Source organism: Dendrobates tinctorius, unplaced genomic scaffold (genome assembly GCF_039654945.1).
Source record: "Dendrobates tinctorius isolate UK_male_01 unplaced genomic scaffold, ASM3965494v1 ptg000111l, whole genome shotgun sequence".
In the NCBI taxonomy this organism is placed as follows: domain Eukaryota; kingdom Metazoa; phylum Chordata; class Amphibia; order Anura; family Dendrobatidae; genus Dendrobates; species Dendrobates tinctorius.
In genome coordinates, this window is record NW_027361779.1 from 42,498,047 (window position 1) to 42,522,868 (window position 24,822).

At 43.2% G+C, this 24,822-nt stretch overlaps 1 protein-coding gene across 1 annotated transcript in view; it reads left to right on the forward strand.

Moving 5' to 3' along the window:
• Positions 1–24,146, forward strand: part of ELOVL4 (ELOVL fatty acid elongase 4) — a 59,138-nt gene extending 34,992 nt beyond the window's left edge. Inside the window, exons 4-6 of the mRNA XM_073589689.1 lie at positions 6,342–6,513; positions 9,861–9,988; positions 16,669–24,146. Coding sequence (XP_073445790.1) covers positions 6,342–6,513; positions 9,861–9,988; positions 16,669–17,046 — 678 coding nt within the window. The 3' untranslated portion in view covers positions 17,047–24,146. The remainder of the gene's footprint in view (positions 1–6,341; positions 6,514–9,860; positions 9,989–16,668) is intronic.
• Positions 24,147–24,822: the final 676 nt, after the last annotated feature.

Sequence of the window (24,822 nt, forward strand, 5' to 3'; positions counted from 1 at the left end):
GCTAAGTCTAGAGATATAGGACTATGATCTGATATCACCGTGTCCTCAATATTGACATCACACATTTTGAGTAGTATCTTATCTGACACAAAGAACATGTCTATTCTCGACCACGTCTTGTGTGCATGAGACTATGTGAGAATTCCCGATCCATAGGGTGAGATGTTCTCCACGCATCTTTCAGCTGCCAATTCGAGATCATATCTTCCAAATAACTTTTTTTCCCCCTATATCTCTTCCCTTCTCCTGGATTTAATCTTATTAAGCTCCCTTTTCTGTCCTCTTCCTCCTTAAGCAGCTCATTACAATCTCCTCCTATGATTATGTTGCCACTATCAGCCAGTATTTTGTTCTGTAAGGACATAAAACATTTCTTTTGATTTATGTTCGGGGATATATATTGTACAGGGTAATACTCTCATTATTTATCACTAATTTCAAACGGATGACCCTACCCTCCTGGTCCATTTCTACGGTGAAACTCTGTGTGCCAATGCTTTATGTATCAGTATTAGGACTCCTGCTTTTCTGTCAACCGAGCTGGAACCATAAACTTCTCCCACCCATAATTTCTTCATTCTAAAAAAGTCTTCTTTACCCAAGTGTGTCTCCTGAAGCAAGGCTATATCTGCTTTTAATCTGTTCAGGTGACAAAGTATCATCATCCTTTTATGTGGTGAGCGCAACCCTTTTATATTCCATGTTATTAATCTAACCATTTTTAATTGCTAAATGGTTTCTTCTGCGAGGACGTGTGAAGCTTCTCCCTCTCAGGTATGGTCTGCCAGTCACTGTCATCTCAGTCAGTAATGAATTAGTACAATAGCAGTGGGCTCATGAACTTTAACTTCCCTCCCTCCCTTTTTTCTGAGCCTCATGTAACCTTGAAACTCTGAAATCTTAGATCAACATCTATTTCCCTTCATTTATCATATAAATTTCCTAACATCTTAATATTCACAACCATATTATCTTAAAGTCCTTCTCCATCTCTCCTTTTTGATGTCAGAGAGGTATAAAAATACTTTTCTCCCACCCCCTTCATCCCCCCCAAGCAACATCTCCCAATGTGAACCTAGTATTTGTATGATACTTTCCCCCTGGAAGATATCTGAATTTAACACAAAATACTCCCATCAACATGCAATGAAGATCTTGTCTTCTACCTAGTATATACATCACATCTGGTCATCATTATCCCAACTTTATATATGTCTTTTTGTTGTGAAAACCTCACAATGTCCATAAACCTGGAAGCCACAAATTTGCCAGCAGCCAGTTTGATCAGCTTGCAGACCAATTAAATCAGCACCCCAAATTCTCCATTCAGTCCAACAGAACCTGTGAAAAGAAAGAAGATGGGGGAAAAAAAAGTAATAGAAGGGGGAATCTCTCCACCAGCTGTCCTGTAGTCTTCCTTGAACATACATAGTTCCGTCTGATATTGACCCGGTCGGGTGAATATACCTGTAAATTTGTAAGTTTTGTACACCACCATGTGGTTCACAGATGATAACCCTTATTACTGTACGTCTTCCTATTTTAGGTGATTGGGAGTGTAAGTAGTCTTTTTGCAGCTCAACCTGGACCACAAAAATTTCTCCCTTTCATCTTCATATTATCATGTGAGGTATTCCAGTCATACCTTTCACTTATGTTGACCCCAGGATGTATCTTGACACAATCTCATAAGCAGGGCCGGTTTTAGGAAAAGTGGGGCCCTAGGCAAAGTTTAAAATGAGGCCCCAAATGCTCACATATTGCACATCACAGAGAACCATTTTGATTGTATTTACATGCGCTGAGTTCAGGACGCTAAATGAGTGTGATCGACAAAATTGAAGAAGTCGTTCAACACTTGTTTCCCGGCCTCTTTCCACCGTCTAAGAAAGAATGATGGGAACAGAACGATCACTAATGGATCACTAAGGGTGTGTGCACACCCTTTCCGCAGCATGTTAATTCTTTTTTGCGGAACCGCAGCTGCAGTGTACGTTCCGGGACATACAGATCAATCAATCTCTCTCTCATCCGCACTGCCAAACCGCACTAGAACCTGCATCAAATCCGCTGTACACATGCTAGGAATCTTCAGGAAAAATGCATGTGTTTTACCCTGCGGTTTCTGCCAAGAGATATGGATTATCTGCGGAAAAAGCCGTAGACTAATCCGCAACGTGTGCACACACCCTAACAGATCACCATACAGTATCATGTTATCAGCAGCACATCTACAGTTTGCACCCCATAGTCTTCCATATAATATAATCTTCCCCATAGTCCTCCATATAGTATAATACACTCCTCATAGCCCTCCATATAATAAAATACACTGCTCAGTCCTCCATATAGTATAATACACTCCTCATAGTTCTCCATATAGTATAGTCACCCATGTAGCACAATTCACATCCCATAGCATAATGCACCCCATAGTTCTTCATATAATGTATTCCCCATAGTCCTCGATACAATATAATGCAGCCCACATACAGTGTAATGCAGCCCCGCCATACAATATAATGTAACCCCCATAGAATATAATGCAGCCCCCCCTTAGAGAATAATGCAGCTACCCCAGAGTATAATGCAGCCACTCCACAGAATATAATGTAACCCCCCCATAGAATATAATGCAGCCCCACCCCCCATATAGTATAATGCAGCCCCTCCATAAAATATATGGCAACCCTCTCATAGGATATAATGTAGCCCCTCCATAGAATACAATGTAGCCCTCCTCATATAGTATAATGCAGCCCCCATCGAATATAATAAATATAATACAGCCCCTCCCATAGAATATAATCTAGCCCCAAATAGAATATAATACAGCCCACCTCCCCGTAGAATATAATGTATTATATAACACAGCCTCCACCTATAGAATATAATGTAAAATGTATCCCGCATGGTATATAACACAGCCGCATAGTATATAGCCCAGCACCACATGGAATACAGCCCAGCCCAGCATGGGATATAGCCCACCATGGTTTAATATAGCCCACCATGGTATACAGGCTGTATACCATGCTGGGCTGTATACCATGCTGGGCTGTATAATACAGCCCAGCATGGTATACAGCCTACCATGGTATAACACAGCCCCCCCAGAATGGTATATTACAGCCCAGCATAGTCTACAGTCCCCCCCAGAATGGTATAATACAGCCCAGCACGTTATAATACAGCCCAGCATGGTATATAGCCCCCCCAAATGGTATAATACAGCCCAGCATGGTATATAGCCCCCCCAAATGGTATAATACAGCCCAGCATGGTATATAGCCCCCCCAGAATGGTGTAATACAGCCCAGCACAGTATAATACAGCCCAGCATGGTATACAGCCTACCATGGTATAATACAGCCCCCCCCAGAATGTTATATTACAGCCCAGCATAGTCTATAGTCCCCCCCAGAATGGTATAATACAGCCCAGCACGTTATAATACAGCCCAGCATGGTATATAGCCCCTCCAAATGGTATAATACAGCCCAGCATGGTATAATACAGCCCAGCATGGTATATAACGCCCCCAGAATGGTATAATACAGCCCAGCATGGTATATAGCCCCCCCAGAATGGTGTAATACAGCCCAGCACAGTATAATACAGCCCAGCATGGTATATAGCCCCCCCAGAATGGTGTAATACAGCCCAGCACGGTATAATACAGCCCAGCATGGTATATAGCCCCCCAGTATGGTATAATACAGCCTAGCATGGTATAATACAGCCCAGCGTGGTATATAGCCCCCCAGAATGGTATGATACAGCCCAGCATGGTATATAGTCCCCCCAGAGTGGCCCCACAGGCCAGTACTCGCACAGATTTAAAAAAAAAAAAAAAAACTCCTCACCTTCTCCTCATGCCTGCGCTGCTGGCTGCTCCTGTCTCTTCCTGCTCTGTCTGGCACACAGTGAGAGCGCGATGACGTCATCGCGCCCCCGCTGTGTCAGAGGCAGAGCGGGGAATGATGGGAGCGGGAGCGTCAGCTGGCGCTCTCTCCTCCATCACTGCCTCCTTCAATGCGGCGGGATTCGGCGCTGGGGGCAGGCGGGCCCCCCTGCCTCACAGGGGCCCCATAGCGGCTGTGTGATGTGCCGCTGGCTGGGGTCCCCTGGAGGAGCGGGGGCCCTAGGCAGCTGCCTGGTCTGCCTGCCCCTAACGCCGGCCCTGCTCATAAGCTTTAGATCACTTAGTATTCTGTCTTGTTTGGTTCTTCCTGAGCACCCTTGTCATCGGGGTTCTTTGTTCCTTAGCCATCGTCTCTTTCATTATCTCCTTCCAAATGCAAATCCGACCTCAGGCTATACGGATAGGGTCTCCCCCTCTCGTCCTCAGCATCTCCCCCTGTCTCCCCGCTCGGCGGGCTGGTATTTTCAGGTGATTGTTAGCCAGATGAAGGTTGCTGCTGGGACATAATTTTCATGGCCTCCTTGGGATCTGTAAATGACCTCATCACACCATCTCTTGTCCTAAAACGCAGCGTTGCTGGGTAGTTTAGCTGGAATCTGATGTTGCGCTTAAACAGCAGAGTGCATGCTTCGCTGAATGGCCTTCTTCTCCGTGTCACCTCTGCTGAATAGTCTCCAAATAAAAGGACTTTATGTCCCTGAATTATCAGTGGTCGCCTTCTTCCTTTATAAGCCCTGAGTATTTCTTCCTTATCTTTAAAGTTCAAGTACTTTGCCGCTGCCTGACGTGGTCTCTGAGCTTCCTTGTTGTTCTGTTTTTTCCTGCCCCTCTCAGTCTCAGAGGCCTCATATGTCCATTTTAACATGGATCAGGAATTTTCACTGTGGATTATTTTGCCTCTGTGGCGAAAAACCATCCATGGAAACAAGCAAAGTGCTATTTGTTTCCTGCAGATTCCACATAAAATAGCCTGTGAGTGACAATGGGGCTAATCCTGGTGTTAATCCACATGGATGGATTTGCAGCAGGCATCCAAAGGTCACGCTCGGACTTCTGCCAACTTGGTCTTTAGCTCCTAGTGTAATGTACCCCGCCGCGCTATTCAGTACTACACACAATAGCAAATTTAGTTCCATTAAAGCGGACCTCTCACCAATTTTTGTCTTAGAAATGGTATGTTCCTGCGCATACTTGCAGGAATGTAGAGAAAACCTATTTTTTTTTTTCTGCATTCTGCTGTGGAGATACTGGGCGTCGAAATTATTGGCACCTAAATGTTATTTGTCTTATCACTCAACTGGGCAATTCATTGTTTTCATCCACAGTTCTGACCTATATTAAACACCCAGTAAGGTCAGGACCTGTGCCAGTATGGTCCCATGAGATTTTGTCTCACGAGAGCACACTGACAACGCCTTACCCCCCCTCTCCCTACCTAATCGTATTTCTTCCCTCTCGCACACTGACAACGCCTTACCCCCCCCCACTTAACAGTATTACTTCCCCTCGGCTAGTCCTGTGACGCTCCTCATTTGAATGGTGCTGTTCTGCTCCTCTCCCGGCACTTTACATATAAGAAAGCTGGAGGGAGGGTGACTGGCGCAGCGCCTTACCTCCAATGGGTGTTTCAGTTATGTCCCATCTGTTGGCGCCTGCCTGTGGTGTTTTTTTTTGTGATTGCACACCGTCATAGTGGGATAAAAGTACACGCCTAGAAAGGTGAACGAAATGAAACGCCAAGATGAATGATAAAATTAACCCATAAGGCGCCAGGAATTTTGATGACCTGTGACTCTCAACGGAATGCAAAATAATAAATGCAGTAAACAAAGAAAACTGTTTCCATGTCAGTTCTTGCTAGTATGTGGAGGAATGTTCAGTTTATAAGGCAAAAATTAGTTACAGGTCAATTGCTGCAGCTCTCACTTGTTCGGGATGTACGTAATTTGTCTGAATGCAGGGAGAGTGAAGCCATCGCTGATTGGCCACAGAGATGGCGTGACTTAATGCCACGCGATCCCTGGGAGAACCAGTGCCGATACTGCTGGAATCCAACCAGCACTGGTGGTGAGTATAATGGCGAAGTTACACAGCTGTATAAATTGAACCACAATACACAGACTGGCTGACGACTATCCCAACCTGAGAGCGAGAGCTTCATATATTTTTGTACAGCCGTCATGCACAAGTCAAGAGAGCCGCCAGCCAGTCTGTGCATTGCTGTCTGATTTTATACAGCTGTCCGACTGTGTACTTAGTGTTGTTTTTCTGGGGGCAAACTGATGGATTAAGAAGGGGTCGTCCAAGTAGTGGACAACACCTTTAACTCTGCGTAACACATTTGTAGCATTTACATCCGTTTTGTTACTCTTTCTCCTGCCTCTACCATTTATCTTGGGCCTCCTTTTTCTTTCAGGTAGCCTCTGCCCTGTGGTGGTATTATGTCTCTAAAGGAGTTGAATACTTTGATACAGTGTTTTTCATTCTGAGAAAAAAGTTTAATCAAATCAGTTTTCTGCATGTATATCACCACTGTACAATGTTTACCTTGTGGTGGATTGGAATCAAATGGGTCGCTGGGGGACAATGTAAGTATCCGTTTTATTCTCTTACATTTTTTCTTGTTTTAGTTGGATATGTCTATTATTCAAGACGGTGAGAATTGATTCGCACGACCACTGTCAGTTATTTGTGACCACTGAAAGGGAGTCCTGAGAACCACATTTTGGCTTCCATAGCTCTTCTGATTAGCCAGCCTGGTGCAACATCATTGTTGCAGCTTGACACACATGTGATGTCACACAAGGTCGGCTAAACAAAAGAAGAGTTGCAGATGCCTGAAGGTAGGAGGCGGATCTCCCGTCCAGAAATAACCGACCTGGTTAGTCGGACCCAGCCTAGCAATCAGTCTGCACCGATTCTATTATAGTTAGCGTATTTATTATATTTGGTGTGTTTACTCAAAATATTTATACAGCTCTGGCAAGAATTAAGAGACTACTGCACAGTTTTATAAAAATCAGCTTCTCTACATGTCTGACAGCCATTCCATTCCTGTGTCAGTTGAATTCCAACCAGAGTACGCCTCATTCTACGTAATGTGCTTCTGATTAGGTGATCACCTGAACCAAATCTTATTTAATGAAGGAAAGTATAAAAAAAAACCCTGCTGTGGTGTTCACAATCCGCTTGCAGTAGTACAAGCTGGATGGCAAAACAAGTGCTAGTAATATCTCAAAAGTAATAGGAATGAAAAAATAACTTTTAACTAAGACGGCAGTCCATTACAACAATGTCAAGCAGCAGATTTTGGGGACAACAAAGCTACAGACCCGCAGAGGGCGAAAATGACTCTCCACTGACTGGGATGACCGTCATTTTATTCGAATGTCACTCAGCAACTGCAGGATGACATCAAGTGACCTAAAAAAGAAATGGCAGCTGGGGTGAAGTGCATGGCAAAAACAGTTTGTAACAGGCTTCTAGAGGCAGGGCTCAAGTCATGTAAAGCTAGAAAAAAGCATTTAATCAATGAGAAGCAAAGGAGAGCCAAAGAACATAAGGATTGGACCATAGAGGACTAGAGTAAGGTAATCTTCTCTGATGAGTCTATTTTTTAGCTTTGCCCAACACCTGGTTGTCTATTGAATAGACGGAGACCTGGAGAGGCATACAAGCCACAGTGTCTTGCACCCACTGTGAAATTTGGTGGAGGATCGGTGATGATCTGGGGATGCTTCAGCAAGGCTGGAATTGGGCAGGTTATTCTTTGCGAAGGATGTATGAATCAAGCCGCATACAAGGTTATCCTGGAAAAACAGTTGATTCGTTCTGCTCAGGCAATGTTCCTTGAGGACTGTTTTTTCCAGCAGGACAATGCGCCATGTCACCTAGCTAGGTCAATCAATGTGTGGATGAAGGACCACCACATCAAATCCCTGTCATGGCCAGCCCAATCTCCAGACCTGAACCCCATTGAAAACCTCTGGAATGTAATCAAGAGGAAGATGGATAGTCACAAGCCATCAAACAAGAACTGCTTAAATTTTTGTACCAGGAGTGGCATAAGGTCACCCAAAAGCAGTGTGAGAGACTGGTGGAAAGCATGCCAAGACTCATGAAAACTGTGATTAAAAATCATGGTTATTCCACAAAATATTGATTTCTGATCTCTTCCTGAGCTAAATGATTATGAACTTGTTTTCTTAGCATTATTTGAGGTTCGCAAGCACTGCATTTTTTTGTTATTTTGACCATTTCTCATTTTCTGAAAATAAATACAAAATTTAGTGCTTGGAAATTCGGAGACATGTTGTCAGCAGTTTATAGAATAAAAGAGCAATTTACATAAAATATACCTATAAAGAGAAAAATCAGACAAACTGAAAACTGTGGTCTCTTAATTTTTACCGGAGCTGTACTTTAAAATTTGACCGTGATGATTGAGGTTTCTCTCATGTAAGGGGCAATATATGAAAGCATCCATAAACTCGTTCTGTACCTGGATTTCTCGTACTTCTTGTACTTGTGCCATAGGCTATGTTAACTCATGGCGTTTTATCTGCATTTTTTCTCTCCTAGCAAAACCTACAATAGGCAGTAATGAAGCTGCTTTACAAAAAGAGGTTTTGCAGCGTATTTTCTGTGTTTTTTTTTTTTTTTTTTTGGTGCGTCTTTATCAGGTACATTTGCCTATTGTGTTGGCTGATAAAGATAAGTGCACAATAAAAAAAAAAAACTTCTTGAGGTTTTTGCACTAAAAACGCAGAAAAACCTGGCTGCTTTTTTTTGTACTTATTGCTTTCTATGGGAGAAAAAACTCAGCAAAAAACGCTGAAAGAAGGGACATCTGTCAGGAAAAAAACCCAATGTGTGCATGAGATTTCTGAAATCTCATAAACTTTGCTGGTCCTGTAAAACACAGCTTAAAATTTGCATAAAACAGCAGCAAAAAAGCCAAATCATCACCACTAATTATACACCATGCAAAATTAAAAATGGAGCTGAATGTCTGAATGTTTCCTTTGTCTGCTGACTCCAGGAAAAACATTAATAAAAGAACAAAATGAGTCAATCGTGTTGCTAAACTATAGTTTGCTGCAGCCAGAGGCGCCTGTGCCGCTTATAATCCCTTCTGCAGTAAATGTCCCCCCCCGTTTTCACCAACAAAAGGGGAGATTCTTACGAGTAACGCCCGCTCCGTCTAAGAAGCATTGGCTGATACATCTGGGTTTGGCCTCCAGCTGTAGTTTCACCTCCCAGTTTAAAAAGAACGTGTTAGGCAACTCGTGCTACACAAAGCGCGGGCAGCATGAATCCGAGCCTGGCTCAGGTGTATTTCTCTCCGAAACACTCCAACATTTCAGAGAAAACCTAGTTAGAAGATCGGCTTCAGGTTCCTCTACTGGTGACGGGGGTCTCTGTGTACACATAGAAGATCAGCCAATCACCTGTAGATGTGAGGGGGTGAAGCTGGCAAGGGGCAGTGCCGGCCTAGTTACTTGTGGTTCCCTACTGGATCTTTTAACTATAACTTCTCTGGAAGACGTTCGGAGTAAAACGTACCTGGCATAATCATGCAGCCAAGATTTGATCAATGATGCCCATGGTTTGGGCCGCATGACTCACCTGACAGGTTTCCTTAAACATGACTATCTTATAGGCTTTGTCATGACAGTTTGTGTATACAGATTGAACATCGTCTCTTTGATCCAGTTGTCCTAATCTCTTTAATAAGTGTATTTGGCAGGAATAAGATATACCTGGCATGGTGAGCCTATACTTAGCACTGTGTTTAAAAGATAGCAGTAAATCTTGTGTTCAGAGTTTGTCAGGTAACTATTATGTGCAGTGTCTTAATGAGGGGACATGCTTGTTTGTACTTTTACATGACTTTGTGGTCTCTGATACATTTTTGTGTCTTATTACTTACCAGCCTTCTTTGGTGCACATATGAACGCCTTGATCCATGTCGTGATGTACCTATATTATGGCTTAGCTTCCTGTGGACCACATCTTCAGAAGTATCTTTGGTGGAAGCGATACTTGACAATTTTACAACTGGTAAAATATAAATTATTTGTTTTTAAAAAAAAAAAAAAAAAAAATTCCATAAAAGGATTACTCCTTTAGTATTGGAAACCTGTCTGTAGGTTTTCTACCTCTAAACAACTCTGACCACTGACTTCTACTAGAGGTTTCTAACTTTAACATCTCCGTATTTTTATTATTGGTAACTGCCTTATGTAAAAAAAGGAGGTTTTTATTCCTGCATAAATAGCCGTGCTGGCCATACCATTTCTCCAAGTCTGCTCCGGCAGTGCTATACACAGTGCTACGTTCGAGTTGGTCCAACTCCATTCACAGGACTTGGTACTCAGCCACCCGGACAGAAGCCCTGAGAACCACTCTTCACCTGACCGTATCAGTGACTCTTCTGATTATCTAGCCTGGCGCAACGTCATCGTTGCCACTTGATACAAATGTGATTACAGGTCAGCTAATAAAGGGACACTACAATGACCGCTAAGAAAAAATATGGACATCACCTTGAACTCATAAGTGCCAAAAAATGTATCACTGTTCAGATGAATGTGGAAGTTGTGGGTTATAATATGTACAATCACGGCCGAAAGTGTTGGCACCCTCTCACATATGGGCCCTGTCCATTGAACAGCAGCGCACATATCATATTTCTATAGGTACTATCTTAGCCTAGGCTTGTGCCACTTACAATGCTGAGCAGCTGCATTTGGTAATTTGAGGCGTGTTTAGGAGGTTTTTTCCTCTCAGGGTTTATTTCCACCCTCACAGGGGGTCATTTCACTGGTAATTTAGGGCTGAGCTGTATTGCTTCTTAGACGGTTTTTTCAGCCTTAGGCTACTTTCACGCATCAGGTTTTCGGCGTCAGGCGCGATCCGGCGTCGTGCCGGAATGCCGGATCCGGCAAATGTTTTGTAAAACCTGAAGTGCCGGATCCGGTTTTCTGCCGGATCCGTCTAATTCTTGACAGACAAAACCGGATCCGTCTCATCCGGTTCATCCGTTTTTCTATCCGTTTTTCGACGGATTACACCGGATCCGGTTTTTAAAATTGACCCTTGTGGCCTTCCGAACGGGATTGGCTACTGGAAAACTAGATATAGCATGTTCCTACAGCCCTTCTTTGACAGGTTGTAGAGAAGAAAGTGCAGGTTGGAGAGAAGAGCAAGTTACTGGCGAAGATGGATGTTGTCATTGGAAATATTACCACTAGAAGTTCTGTGACGGTTTCAGGGACAATTTTCCACTATACTTTGTCACCTCAAGGCAGAGTACACTGGGATGACAGAGTGTGAAAGATTTGTGCCCTAAACTTGTGTACCTTCTGGACCAACAGTATATACCTTTGCCAACCAAAGTTGGCTATCTTGTCATGGTCTTACTATTTTTATCTTTAGGCCACAGGTGTGTACCTGGTTGTGTTTTATGCAAAGTATTTCACCTTTTAACAAAAGTTGTGTACATTGGTAGGAAATCACCAACAATAAACACAACTTTTTAGGTGAAATACTTTGCTTCAAACACAACCAGGAACACAACTGTGGCAAAAAGCTAAAATTTACCCACAGTTATATACCTGGTTTTGAATACCTTTTTACCTTTGAAATACCCTGTATTTAACCTTTTTTTAAAACGTAGTTCGCCGCAGAAAGAAATGACAGACAACCATTGTGAAACGATAATTTAACTTTTATTTAAATTTTTTTTTTTTTTTTTGTAAAATGTTTTTAAAGTGCAAAAAACTTTTTTAATAAAGGTTTTAAACCCAATGGGCATTTTTATTACAAAAAACACACATTACAAATCTGTGTACTGTGGGGTGGAAATACTGCTGGAGGGGCTGCGGGACACTTCGACACTGGGTGTGTGGAGAGAGGACTGGGATCGTGGTGGGGAAGGAACAGTTAGAGGTGAAGGTGTGGAAAAAGCTACAGAATGGGTGGACATGTGGGAGGCAGAAGAGGTGGTGGGCGGTGGAGTGGAGGGTTGGGCAGGGACTGTAGGAGCAGATGATGTTGATGGAAAGTTGTATGGGGAAGGAGTTTGGTACGGGGAAGGAGTTTGGTACGGGGAAGGAGTTTGGTACGGGGCAGGTTGCTGGAAGTGGGGAGATGTCTGGTACTGGGGAGGTTGCTGGTACTGGTGAGGTTGCTGGTATGTAATAGGAGGGGGAGGATGGAAAGTGGCTGGAGGGGGTGCAGATGTAATAGGAGGGGGAGGATGGAAAGTGGCTGGAGGGGGTGCAGATGTAATAGGAGGGGGAGGATGGAAAGTGGCTGGAGGGGGTGCAGGTGGAGGAACTACAGTGGTGGGAGGTGGAGGTTGGGAGGTAACCTGCTGTAGAGCACCGTGGCACGAATGCATTACATGCATCTGCTGGGTAGGAGATAGTGTTGCCATTCGCTCCACAACAGACCTGAAAAAGGTGTGGTTTGGCGAAGATCTTGCTTCTGAATGCATGGTTTGCAGAAGTGTCTTCACCTCCAGAATGCTGGAGTTGATCTGCTGAAAGCCTGCGGAGATTTGCTCTGACAAGACTTTGAGACAGTTCTGGAAAGATGCATTCAGATGCAAGAACTCTTGCGCATAACTCTTTTCCTGACCCCTCTGCCGCTGCCGCCCAGTACCCGCAGGTGTACTAGAGGTGGCAGGGGCAGAAGGGTGGGGTAAAGGGAAAGCGATCTCCTCACCAGCAGCTTCATGTAATGTAGGCGGCCACGATGCTCCTGTGCTGGTGGATGGGACAGATGGGTCGAATGTGTGGGAAGGCTGGGAAGGTGCAGATGTACCGGGGCAGTCGAAGTGTCCCTCGGTGCCGGTCTCCTCAGGGATCGCCTCAGAAGGGTCCAATCGTGCAGGCTCCCGAGTGCTGCTCACCGTGCTGTGTAATAAAGAGAAAAAAAAACAATTCAAATACTGACATGGTATGGCCCTGGCTGAAAAAAAAAAGTTACATCTAACATTTTTTTCACATGTGGTGTGTAATATTTACCTTCTGGTGAGCATTGTTTCCCGGAGGAACGACAGGGCTTGTGCGTACTTGTACTTGCTCCTGCGTCCTCCAGATCCACTCGGGGCCCGCATCTCTTTATTGAACTCCTTCTTGAAACGATCCCTCACAGACCGCCACCGATTCACAATTCTGTTCCCTGAAAGGAGAAAGGAGTGGTTAGTATACAACATCAGTGTTTCACAAACTCCAGTCCTCATGGTCCCCAGGGGTCATGTTTTCAGGATTTCCATAGTAAATAGAAATCCTGAACACATGATCCGTGGGGACCACGAGGACTGGAGTTCGGGAAACACTGGTTTACATCAAGCAACCGGTACTGTATATACTTACGCTCTTTAATCTGGGCCCGAGCTTCGAGGTCCTCCCAGCGGTCCACAACGAGCGAACAGATTTCCTCCCAGAGTCGTCGGGTAACGATCAGGTCAGCGTGGCGGCGGTCAGCCATATTCCAGAGCGGCTCCCTTTCTCTGACGAGATCGATGAGGCGGTCCACATCAATCCCTCCATCCTCACCGTCAGAGTCGGGAGCACACTGTGAAGGCTGTTAAAGAAAAAGACAAAAATAACATAATTAGCCTCCACAAAAGAAATGAAATAAAAAGTGCAAAAAAACAAAGCAAAAATATTTATACTTACACGCTGGTGACCGCCGCGTTGCTGTCGCCGACGACCCTGGGAGGCACTGCGAGGACCTCTTGGCCGAGCACCAGATTGGGAAGACTAGAGAAGAAAACAAAAAATGTTATGTCTTTGGATGTAGGCATTTGTTTGCTGTGTGTGGTCTGCAGAACATTGTTTTCTATGTGTTGTGTGTAGTGTGATGTTGTGTTTCTGCGTTTGATGCAAAAAACTTACCAATTGTGAGCCCACTCCAGGTGTCTGTCCACCCCTTCCTTCTTCTTCTGGGAGCTCCTCTTCATCTTGTGATTCCTGTTTTGAAATAAAAGTCAATGAATAGACATATATTACAGAGATGATGGATTTTGGAAATAAAAACTTACCGTCAAACGCTGACGATGCGAGGGAGGGCTCCCAGAAGAAGATGTGCTGTCCTGTTGATGGCCAGACTCCATGGCTGTGGGTATTGCTGCTGCTGTTGCTGCTACCAGTGATGCCATTTCTGCTGCTGCTGCTGCTGCATCTCTTTGGCGGCTGTTGAATAAAGAGAAACAAAGGGCCAATGAATATCTTGATATTCCATGGCCCTAGTTTGGAGGAATGGGGGATTTGATAATTACCGTCTCTCATCTGCTGCTGGACTCCCCTCCTCAGCATGTTCCATTTGCTGCTCCATTTGGGGTGGTGCTGATGGTGCTGCTGCTGCAGATGTCTGCTGCCTTCTCCTGCTCCTGGTTCTTGGCTTGGGTGGCATGTTGGGTGTGGCTGAGGGTCCCATTGTCTTGCTTTTATATATCTCCTGTGGGCAGAGCTACTGAGCATGCTCAGACCAAAAAACCGGATCCGGCCGCCGGATCCGGCGCATTGCGGCGCTCATAGGCTTTCATTGTGTGAAAAAGCCGGACGCGCCGGATCCGGCGTGTCCGGCTTTTTCGCCGGAGACAAAAAACGTTACAGTAGACGTTTTTTCCAGACGCCGGATCGCGACACATTGCCGGATCCGGCGAAAACCGGATGAAACGCATGGCCATCCGGCGCAAATGCAAGTCAATGGGGGGGAAACCGGATCCGGCATTGCATTTCGCCGGATCCGGTTTCTGTCAAAAGCGCCGGATCGCGCCTGACGGCGAAAACCTGATGTGTGAAAGGCCTTAGTATTTAATTCTGTATGCCAGAATTACTTGTTATGTGTGAGGCACTAAGGAAAAACAGGTTGGCTATTTCACCTCTAAGGCTACTTTCACACATCAGTTTTTTGCTGTCAGGCATAAATTTTGGAGAACTGTAGAAACGGATCCGTTTTTCTGCTGGGTCCGTCTAGCAGGTTATATCTGTTTCCTGGGGGCTGGCCAATTGGATCTGAGCATGCGCAGTCTTAAAAAAACGGATCCGGTGGCTGGATCCGTCTTTTTCTGGATCCGGCGCATTCCGGCGCCCATAGACTTTCATTGTAGCAAAAAGCCGGAAGTTTCGGATCCGGCGCTTCCGGCTTTTTCGCCGGAGACAAAAAACGTTACTGTAGCCGTTTTTTCCACACGCCGGAATGAGACAAGTAGCCGGATCCGGCAAAAAACGGATGAAACGCAATGCCATCCGGCGCTAATGCAAGTCAATGGGGAAAAACTGGATCCTGCATTGCATTTCGCGGATCCGGTTTTACAAAAAAAGCCTGATCGCGCCTGACGGCAAAAAACTGATGTGTGAAAGAGGCCTCTGCCAACTAGTATCTGAGTCGATTTCTGTTTTCCTACACAACCTTTTTTTGGGATATTCTCCTGTGATTACATGCTTTAATATTCATTTGTACCAATTGTAATATAGGATCGTTGCGTTTTGGGTTATTGTTCCCAACTTTTATATTCATAAACAACCTTTTATTTACATGTACTAACAAGCAAGATTGCATATTCCATGCTCCTAGGGTTATTGTGAATATATGGTATGCTATTCACATGTTTGTTTGGAGTGTTTAGCCAAGGGGGTGTGGCTCTATTATGAGCCTAGTAATTTGTGTATGTCACATGAGTGACGAATTTTAATGTTTTTAACTTTCTGTATGTCTGTTACTTGTGTCACAATAAAGATTATATTGTTATATATTTTTGTTAAAACATGCCTCAGGTGATCCCCTTTGTATGACCTATACTTTCCTTTCCTACTATACATGCCATTGTTTATAGGTCTGGCTTGGATCCCTTTGTTTAGGTCAGTGGTGCCCCCTTGTGGTTTTTTCCGCCCTTTGGAATAACGACTGCAATCAGTTGCTTCCCATAACCATCATCAAGCTTCTTACACCTCTCAACTGGAATTTTGAATCATTCTTCTATTGCAAACTGCTTCAGGTCTCTTATATTTGTAGGGTGCTATATCCCAACAGTGATTTTAAGATCTCTCCACAGGTGTTCAATGTCACTCCTTCCTTTCTGAGCCCTGCTGTGTGCCAAAATGGTAGTTTCCCCCACATATAGAGTATTGGCGTACTCAGGAGAAATTGCACAATTTGTAATTTTTGTTGGATAAATGAGAAATCAATGGTTAATTTTTAACTTCTTTCTAGCTTTCTAACAAAAAAATTGTTTCAAAAATTGTTCTGATGTAAAGTAGACATGTTGGAATTGTCAGTTATGAACAATTTTGAGTGAGATAAATATCTGATTTTAAGGGAATAAACATTAAATGTTTGAAAATTGCAACGTTTCTAAATTTTTGCCAAATTTTTTTTTTCACAAATAAAAACAAGTCCTATTTAAGAAATGTTCCCACTATCATGAAAGACAAAATGACATGAAAAAACAATGTCAGAATCACCGGGATCCATTAAAGCGTTCCAGAGTTATAACCTCATAAAGGGGCAGTGGTCAGAATTGTAAAATTTGGCCTGGTCATGAAGCTGAAATCAGGCTTGGGGGGGGTTGAAGGGGTTAGGGTGGAAGAAAATATTTGATTTATCACGTAGTTATTAGACAGCATATTGAAGGAATATGACCACGCAGAGCAATTCAGAAGTATGACTGCTACGTAATTACTATTGGTCACCCGTCTAATGGTTCTTTTGGTTTTGGTTTCTAGGTCCAGTTCCACGTCACTATTGGTCACACTGCCTTGTCTCTTTACATTGATTGTCCCTTCCCCAAATGGATGCATTGGGCGCTGATTGTATATGCCATCACCTTCATTTTTCTATTTGCAAACTTCTACTACCGGACATACAAAACACCAAAAGGATCAGCGCGAAGCGGAAAACATGTCCAACATGGGAAGTCTGCAGTAAATGGAAAATCTATGGTGAACGGAAAATCCGTGATAAATGGAAAGTCTATGGTGAACGCAAAGTCAGTGGTGAATGGAGGAGCGGTTACTAATGGTGCTCTGCACAAGCATGAGAACCACAAAGCGGGAGTAGAGCACGGAAGGAAAAGGAGGAAGGGAAAAGCAAAGCGAGAGTGATTACCCCACGCCTTATCCTTCGGTGATCTGAGGGAGCCGTCCCTGTTAGTGTACAGTTGATCCTGCCCTATAAAGCTGTTTAGGTTCATGTATAATTTCCTTTCTATATGACGGTGCTTGATCTGTCCCTAATTTATTCTTTCCAGCCTGCCATGAACAAGCCAGCCCGGCTCTATTTTTCCTGTTTCTCTGCAGGGAGGGATGCCCGCCTCTGTTGGCTTGTGCACAGCGAGGGAGTTCTTGGTGAATAATATGTTGTAGCAGCAAAGAGGATCCTATAACCAGTAATTCAGATGATTAAGGGGGAGGCAGAAATTGCTGCAAGAGAAACGAACTTAAGGGATCATTTTATTCTTGCGTTAAGCATGTCAAAATATTATGGTGCATTCTCGTGTTTAGCTGTGAGAATATTATTATGTTTAATTGCTCCTAGAATACAAAGAAAACCCCACAAGGCTGCAATTTATCCAGAGGAGATACCAGAAAGAGCCACACATCGGCTCATATCCCCTTTTTCTAAATTCTGTATCTGAATTCCACTGGTTAGGTAAGTGCATGAATTTGCTCAGCCGGTACCCAGCCTCAAAGGGAAGAAATGGGTAATTTCTGCTAACATTTTCTTAAATATATAGAGGGTCGTGGCATATAATATCTTGACTTTAAAAAGCAACTTCACCCTTCCATCCCGCTCTTCCCAAATACTCCTTGGGTGACTAACATACTTTTGAAAGGGGTTTTCCACTTGCGCTACCCCACCCCGGATCTCAGTGTTTCGGAGCCAGAGTTGACATTGCGTCTACAGTGAGCATTGCCTCTACAGTGAGCATTGCCTCTGTAGCCAATCACTGAGCTCAGTGGCTCATGCCATTTCCTTCTGCTCAGCAGTGTTGTACGCTGTCGGCGTAATGTTACCGCTGCAGCCAACGCACTGTGACTTCAGCAGCGGTGGGGAACTAATGCCGTAAGGTTGAGTCTGCTCTGTTTGTTTTAGAGTGTTTCCTGACAGTGTAAAATCCCTCTAAACAGGCCATACACATGAGGTTAGTTGTTGAACAGCTTTCTTAACGCCTCCCCATACATATGAGCACTCAACTGAGAATCATGTGTTTCAAATGGAGAAGGAGATAAAGCTGCTGCCAGACATCTCTGATAGTGGCTTATCTCACATTTCAAACAAGTGTCAGGTGTTGAAATTTTGACTGTTTGATCCTACTTTTTCCTGTCTTAGGCTATGTTCACCTGACCAGTGACCACCTGACCAGCAGCAATTCATTGATTTTTTTTTTTTTTTTTTTTTTCAACTGGATCCATTTTTTTAAACATTGAAATCTATGGAAAACCGATCCATTAATCGGCCATCTGTTTCTCTTTCATTTGAAAAGGATCTGTTTTTTGCTTACTAGATCAGTTTCAAGTGAAAACAAAACTGATGACTGTATTTAACTGATCAGCTTTCCATAGACGTCAACGTTAAAAACAAAAAAAAAAACGATCCAGATGAAACCAGTTTGTGGGAGTTTTTTTTTTTTTTGTCTATTTTTGTTTTTTTTAGCGGATCAAAAAAGTTGTCTGCACAACTTGTTTGCTAATGGATTGCTGCTGGATCAGTTCTGATGATTACTGAACAAGTGAACAGAGCCGTAGTCTGTCGCGGTAGAGTTGGGAGACCCCTGTACAAATCAGTTGATCTGCCGGTCCCACTGTCCTCTACGGTTTGGGACCATTTTAGTCCAATATGTATATTGAGCCTTATGAGTTGCTAGGAAGTTGGGTAGCCTGGTTAATAGCCTTTGTCTTTTGACTTTAGACTCCACAATAGGCAAGAACTGATGCTATGCCGGGCAGTGATTGTAAGCAAACAGTTTTCCCTGGTACTCCTTAACTGGGCTGATCATCTTCCATTAAAAAAGCTACTAAATGTATAGCTGGTCATAAAATGGTGACATGGCTTTTCATTTTTGTAACAAGTTTGAAACCCAAATAGTCTAAATCTTCTGGGCCAGAGTGAGTTTGGATTAGACACATGGCGGCTCCTTATTCACTGGAAAGGGACACTTGTATTTTTTTTCAGCCAATCTAGTAGCGACGAGACAGCCCTGCTTGATAACGTGTCCTACTAGTAAGCTGCCAGGTAGATGACCAAATACATAGGTTGAAACACTCAGAATGTGACCTAGTAAATAGAAAATGCTGGAGAAGAGGTCAGTTTATGGCCCCTAAAGGCCACTGTGATTTTTTTTGTTGCTGCTTACCTTTTTTTCTTCCACTGGCAGGTGTGAATTGTACGAGTTGAACATGAGTTGGGAGATGTAATATCCCGTTTTTGGAATCGGCCTTTTGCCCAGTATCAGTGATGCGATACCTGGTTTTGGTACGTTGCATCGTTAGCGATCTCGTGCCCATTCTTCTGACCTTTGATGAGGACAGTAATTTGCCTCGGGCTGATGGCTGTTTTACACCACTTTTTTAGTCTAGCTTTTGTATTTCCATTTAATACAAAACTATTACACCTTTTTCTATAAGCGAACACCGACTAGTGCAAAATAACGTTAATTCTTTGCCCGTATGTTGGCGCTCCACCTCTGTCATGCCTGGTGTGAAGACGATCTGTCCACATCTCCATTCACAAATCGTATATGTTGCAGTTTGTTGCCCTTTTTTTGCTCTTCTGTATTGTAAAACCTTTTGAGACCGCCGTTGGTTTGAGCCTATTATCAGGCGCAGTCTGTACAAATCGAGGGGTTACGAATCTGTCTGCATTTCGTATAGAGCAATAGTCCTGTGTGGTGCAAGGACCATGCTTCCCAGATAACACCGTATTATGCGTGCGGTTTGGTCCTGACTAATGATGGGGGACCAGACTGGAGACAATGCTCAGCTCTTTCATCCATGCCATTCTATGCAGGAGGCAGTACAGACACATTTTATAAGAAATAAGAGATAATATAGGACAACCAAGAGTTGTGGTGCAGAAGGGGGGCATAATTCATGTAGGCCATAGGTGCCAAAGAACAGAATACGTCTTTAAAGCATTATTCCTATCTCCATAGATGGATATTGTCGGATAGTGCTTGTAAAAATAAGTATTCTTTTATTTTACTGCTTAGTAAAACAAGTCGCTGTTCTTTAGATAGAAAAATATTCAGGATTGAGAGTCCTCAGTAGTTGATACCTTTTAATGGCTAACTGAAAAGATGGTAACACATTGCAAGCTTTCGAGACTACTCAGGTCTCTTCATCAGGCTTGAGTTCTTTAGATAGTAACTTTTTACTGTTGCTTCCAGCTTGTTACCTTGGAGACCGACCACCTATCTAGCCTGCAAGCACCGCACTGAAGCTGGCCGATAAACAGGAGCTAACGGCAAACTCCAGCCATTCTGGCCAGCTTCAAAGCTCTGCTTACAAGCTCGGTAGAAAAGCTTGTAAGCGCTGAGCATGTTCTGCTGTCTAGCAGCAATGGTCAACTTTCCAAGACAATCAGCTGTAAACAAAAGGAAAGTGTTGATCTCTCAAGATCGGCTGAAAATGTTGATACAGAGAATTGCAAAATTGCTTGTGTGTACAAGCACTAACAATAACCCTTAAGGGAATCTGTCAACAGGTGTTTGCTAACTCGTCTGTGAGCAGTGTAATGTAGGAAAAGAGACCATGATTCCAGTTCAAACTACTGCACCCAGTAAACAATCAGTTTTTAGATATAGCATGTCATGTAGCAGAGCTCAAAAGCTGCCCCTACCTACACCACAGCTTTCTGTGTACATGTTATATTGACACTAAGCTTCTAATCAATGCTGGGGGTGTGGTTGGATCAGGAGGCACGGGAGCTGTCGTCTGGGCAGTGATGATCTCCTCCTGATAAAATACTTATTGAAGCAACAGCACACAGCCTAATAAGTGACACACCGATGAAATAAGTGTGTCAGCCCTTACGTCATACTGTCCTCAGATTACATAGCAGAAACCTGCTGACAGATTCCTTTTTTAAGAAGACCTCAAAATTGCTCGTTTTTTGTATTCATTAAATTTGCCAATTTTTTGTCCTGATTATGACAGGGTTTTTTTTATTTAATTTTTGAAATTTGACCTACAGTTGTAGAAATATTCCTTTTTATTTATGTTAAATAATAAAGCAAATTTTGTCTCTCTAAGCAAGGCAGTACACACAACTTTCTCTGGTGAGAACAGACGTGTGTCAGTAACCATCCCAGATCAGTATGTGTCAGTAACCATCCCAGATCAGTATGTGCTCAAGTCGCCAGCCCAGATCTGCTACATCTGTATGTGTCAGAAACCATCCCAGCTTTGCTGCATCTTGTATGTGTGGCGGTAGCCGACCCAAGATCTGCTGCATCAGTAATGTGCGCCGGTTGCCAGCCTGGATCTGCTGCATCTGTATGTTCGCCAGCCCCAATCTGCGTCTGTATTTGTGACGCTCGCCAACCCAATCCTGCTCCACTCAGTGTGATCCTGTGTGTACAAGTCTGTTCTCCCCAAACCACGGTGTGACAGGCTGCTATGTGACTCTGATTTGATTACTTATACTGTCACGGGGGAGTCTAAGGGTATGTGCACACGTTGCGGATTTGGCTGAATCCACAGGCAAAATGCCTGCGTTTTACCTGCGGATTTAGTGCAGATTTCCTGCGGATTTTCTGCAGATTTCACCTGCGTTTTTACACCTGCGGAGTCCTATAATGGAATGTGTGTAAAAACGCTGCAGATCCGCAGCCAAATCCGCAACGTGTGCACATACCCTGAGAGTACCCCGGTAGGGAACATTGTGGGAACTGCTGCATTGGTAGAGATGACAATGTTTTTGTTTTTTGATCCCTATTTTAAAAAAAGAAAAAGAGGAATAGCTCTGAAATCGTAAGTCAGACTAAAAAAAAAAAACAAAAAACAAACCATCCTGATGAATTTAATGAATACAAAAATGAAGCGCTTTAGAGTCGATGCCGCGTCCTCTGATGTTTCCCACACCTGGTATCAGAAGGATCTCTAAGCCTGGCAGCCCCTCTCCAGATGTATCGCCTGCTGGATTCCGGAGTTAAGCTTTGTGAAAATGATCACTTGTCCCAACGTCTTTACGGTTCGTTTCTCCTTTGTGTTTTCCAATTTGGACATTTTTTAGAATAGCAGATAGAAAATTAATGTATTCTTCTGTACAATATTAACATTTATTTGGTGCTTTTGAGTATTATTACTGTTAGATAAGAGATTTAATCAAAATGTGTAGCGAGTGATAAGGCTGTATGTATTCCTGACTGTGGACACAGATGTATGTAAACTGGAAGATGTGAGATGGCAAGAAGGAAGGGGATTGAGCCATATCCTAACGTGAAATACAGGTTTAATTTCTTTTTTTTGTCATAATTTATAAGCACAGATCATGAAATCTGAATAATATGGTAAGATTTCTGCATATTTTATTTAGTTTGGGCTTGTGTATTAATGTGTCCTCATGTGGGAGACTAGGAAAGGGAAATGTCGTACATTTAAATGTTATTTATGTTTCGAAACCAATCAGGGGATTTTGATTGTCTGTATCTAACGCTATGTACTTTTTATCTGAAAAAGTCTGTCCATAAATATATCATTTTTGAATGTGATGATACAGTTTCAGCCCATATGGCATGCATGGGGTTAAAGGAATAAGCATGGGCTTATATACAATCTATCATAGAGGACTCTACACTTATAATAGGCTGTGTTTCTATGCTAGTATTAATATGTAACAGATCCCCAGTATGTGCAAGCATACTAGACGGGACCCAGAGGAAATTTGTTCACATACTGTTTTCTTTAGAAGTCATATGCAATATTGTTGTGTAATTGCTTTTGACGAAATCACAGCAATATTAAAGGGTACCTGGCAGTAGGATCAACCCTCCTAAGCTGTGTAGGTCACAGGAAGCTGAATAAAATGATATATGTAATCTGATGTCTTAAGGACCCATCACACACAGCAAGATCGCTGATTTTGTGACGCGCCAGCGATCTCGCTGTGTGTGACACGTATCAGCAACGGGCCCCCCGCCTGGTATCGCTGATCATGCACTAATGTCCTGGGCCGTTTTTTGATCGTTAGCCTCCCACTGGCCAGCGCATATCGCGTGTGGCAGCGGGAGAGCAACGATCAGCGAGCTCCCAGCGCTGTAAGCAGACGCTGGGAGCTGTTATCTAAGGTAAATATAGGGTAACTAAGCATGCGCCGTCACTTAGTTACCCGCTGTGAACCTTAGATGCCTGCGTGCTCGCGCAGAGATCGTAACCAAGGTACACAGCGGTTAACTAAGTGACGTGCGCGCTTAGTTACCCGCAGTGTACCTTAGATCATGTATCGAGGCACCAGCGATCCTGACAAGGTGGTATCGTTGTCGGGATCACTGGTGCATCGTTTAGTGTGACGGGGCCTTTACTCCAGAGATGTCCATGGTTTTCTTGTGTAAAGGAGTTGTTTAGTCCTGAAGGCAGATTGTCATGCAGATCAGTGTCCTTATTGTACATGAAAGGGGACGTTATCAGTGTGAGACTTGTAACACAGAACAGTACAACTGAACTTTGTCTCCTTACAAGCACATTTGCTGCAGCTGTCACAGCTCTGCTGTACTGCAACACTGGCTGCTTGTAAGATGGAAGCTGGAGCCCTAAGAGGAACCTGCCATTGTCAGTTTTAGTCACACACAGCTCCGCAGGGGGATAAGGAGAGAACTGTCAGTCATAATATGTCTCGCACTAACACCCTCTTCTATTTATAAGCTCTGGAGGCAGATTCTCATGCAGACCAGTGTCTGGACCATTGTCCTGAACAGCTCATCTACATGTAAGAAAAATGTGGATGTTATCTCTGGAATAAGATATCGGATCACACATATCGAGGTATCGTTTTATTCAGCTTTCTATGACCTGCATGCACATATAGACGGCTTAGGAGGACTGATCCTACTGACAGATTCCCTTTAAGTGTAGACCTGGTCTTAGACTAAACTGGGCTTGAGCCACACTGGTCTATTTTCTTACATGAGAAGAGAAGCTATCATGTCAATGTTACTGATGTAAACTGAAAAAAGTTATTTCAATAAAATGTATAATGCTGTGTATTTTCCTCTTTCAAAAAACCTATTGCAGTGTTTTGATATTTATGTTGTATATTATATTACATCTTTTAAACTATCACATCATTTAAGTTTTTCTTACAAAAAAAAGTCAATATAAGACTACCCTTGTCCCTATGCCATATTAATAAATGGATCCCTGTTCTAACCCTATTGGCTCCCAACATTGGCTGTCACTCAGGCGGACTTGGCATGATTTCTATCCAGAGGGTGCCATGTAAAACTTTATTTGCCCGCACATATGTACAGAATTATGCAGCTTTCACTTGTGATAGCTGGTAATCTCTGAATAATTCACTAGCTATCCATTTTCCAGGGTTTTGCAACATTTGAAATACGAGTTTGTAAAAAAAGGCAAACGAAACCTAGGATAAAAACAAAAACCCAATCAATAGGCTTTTCCTTTGTGGGCACATACGGCCCCATCACTGCCATGTCAAGTATTGGTGTGTCTGTGATTTGCTGGTAAACTATGCTAAATTAAAAAAAAAAGTGGGGTCCCTTTTTTTTTTTTTTTTTTTTTTTTTTTTTTTTTTAAACAAGTGCAGGTAAAGCAAACTGATGCGTACTGCAGTCCTCAGCTCTCTGATTTATCTTGGCTGGATATAAAAAATGAGCACTCCACAACGTTCTTTTTTTTTTTTTTTTTTCAATTGTTTAA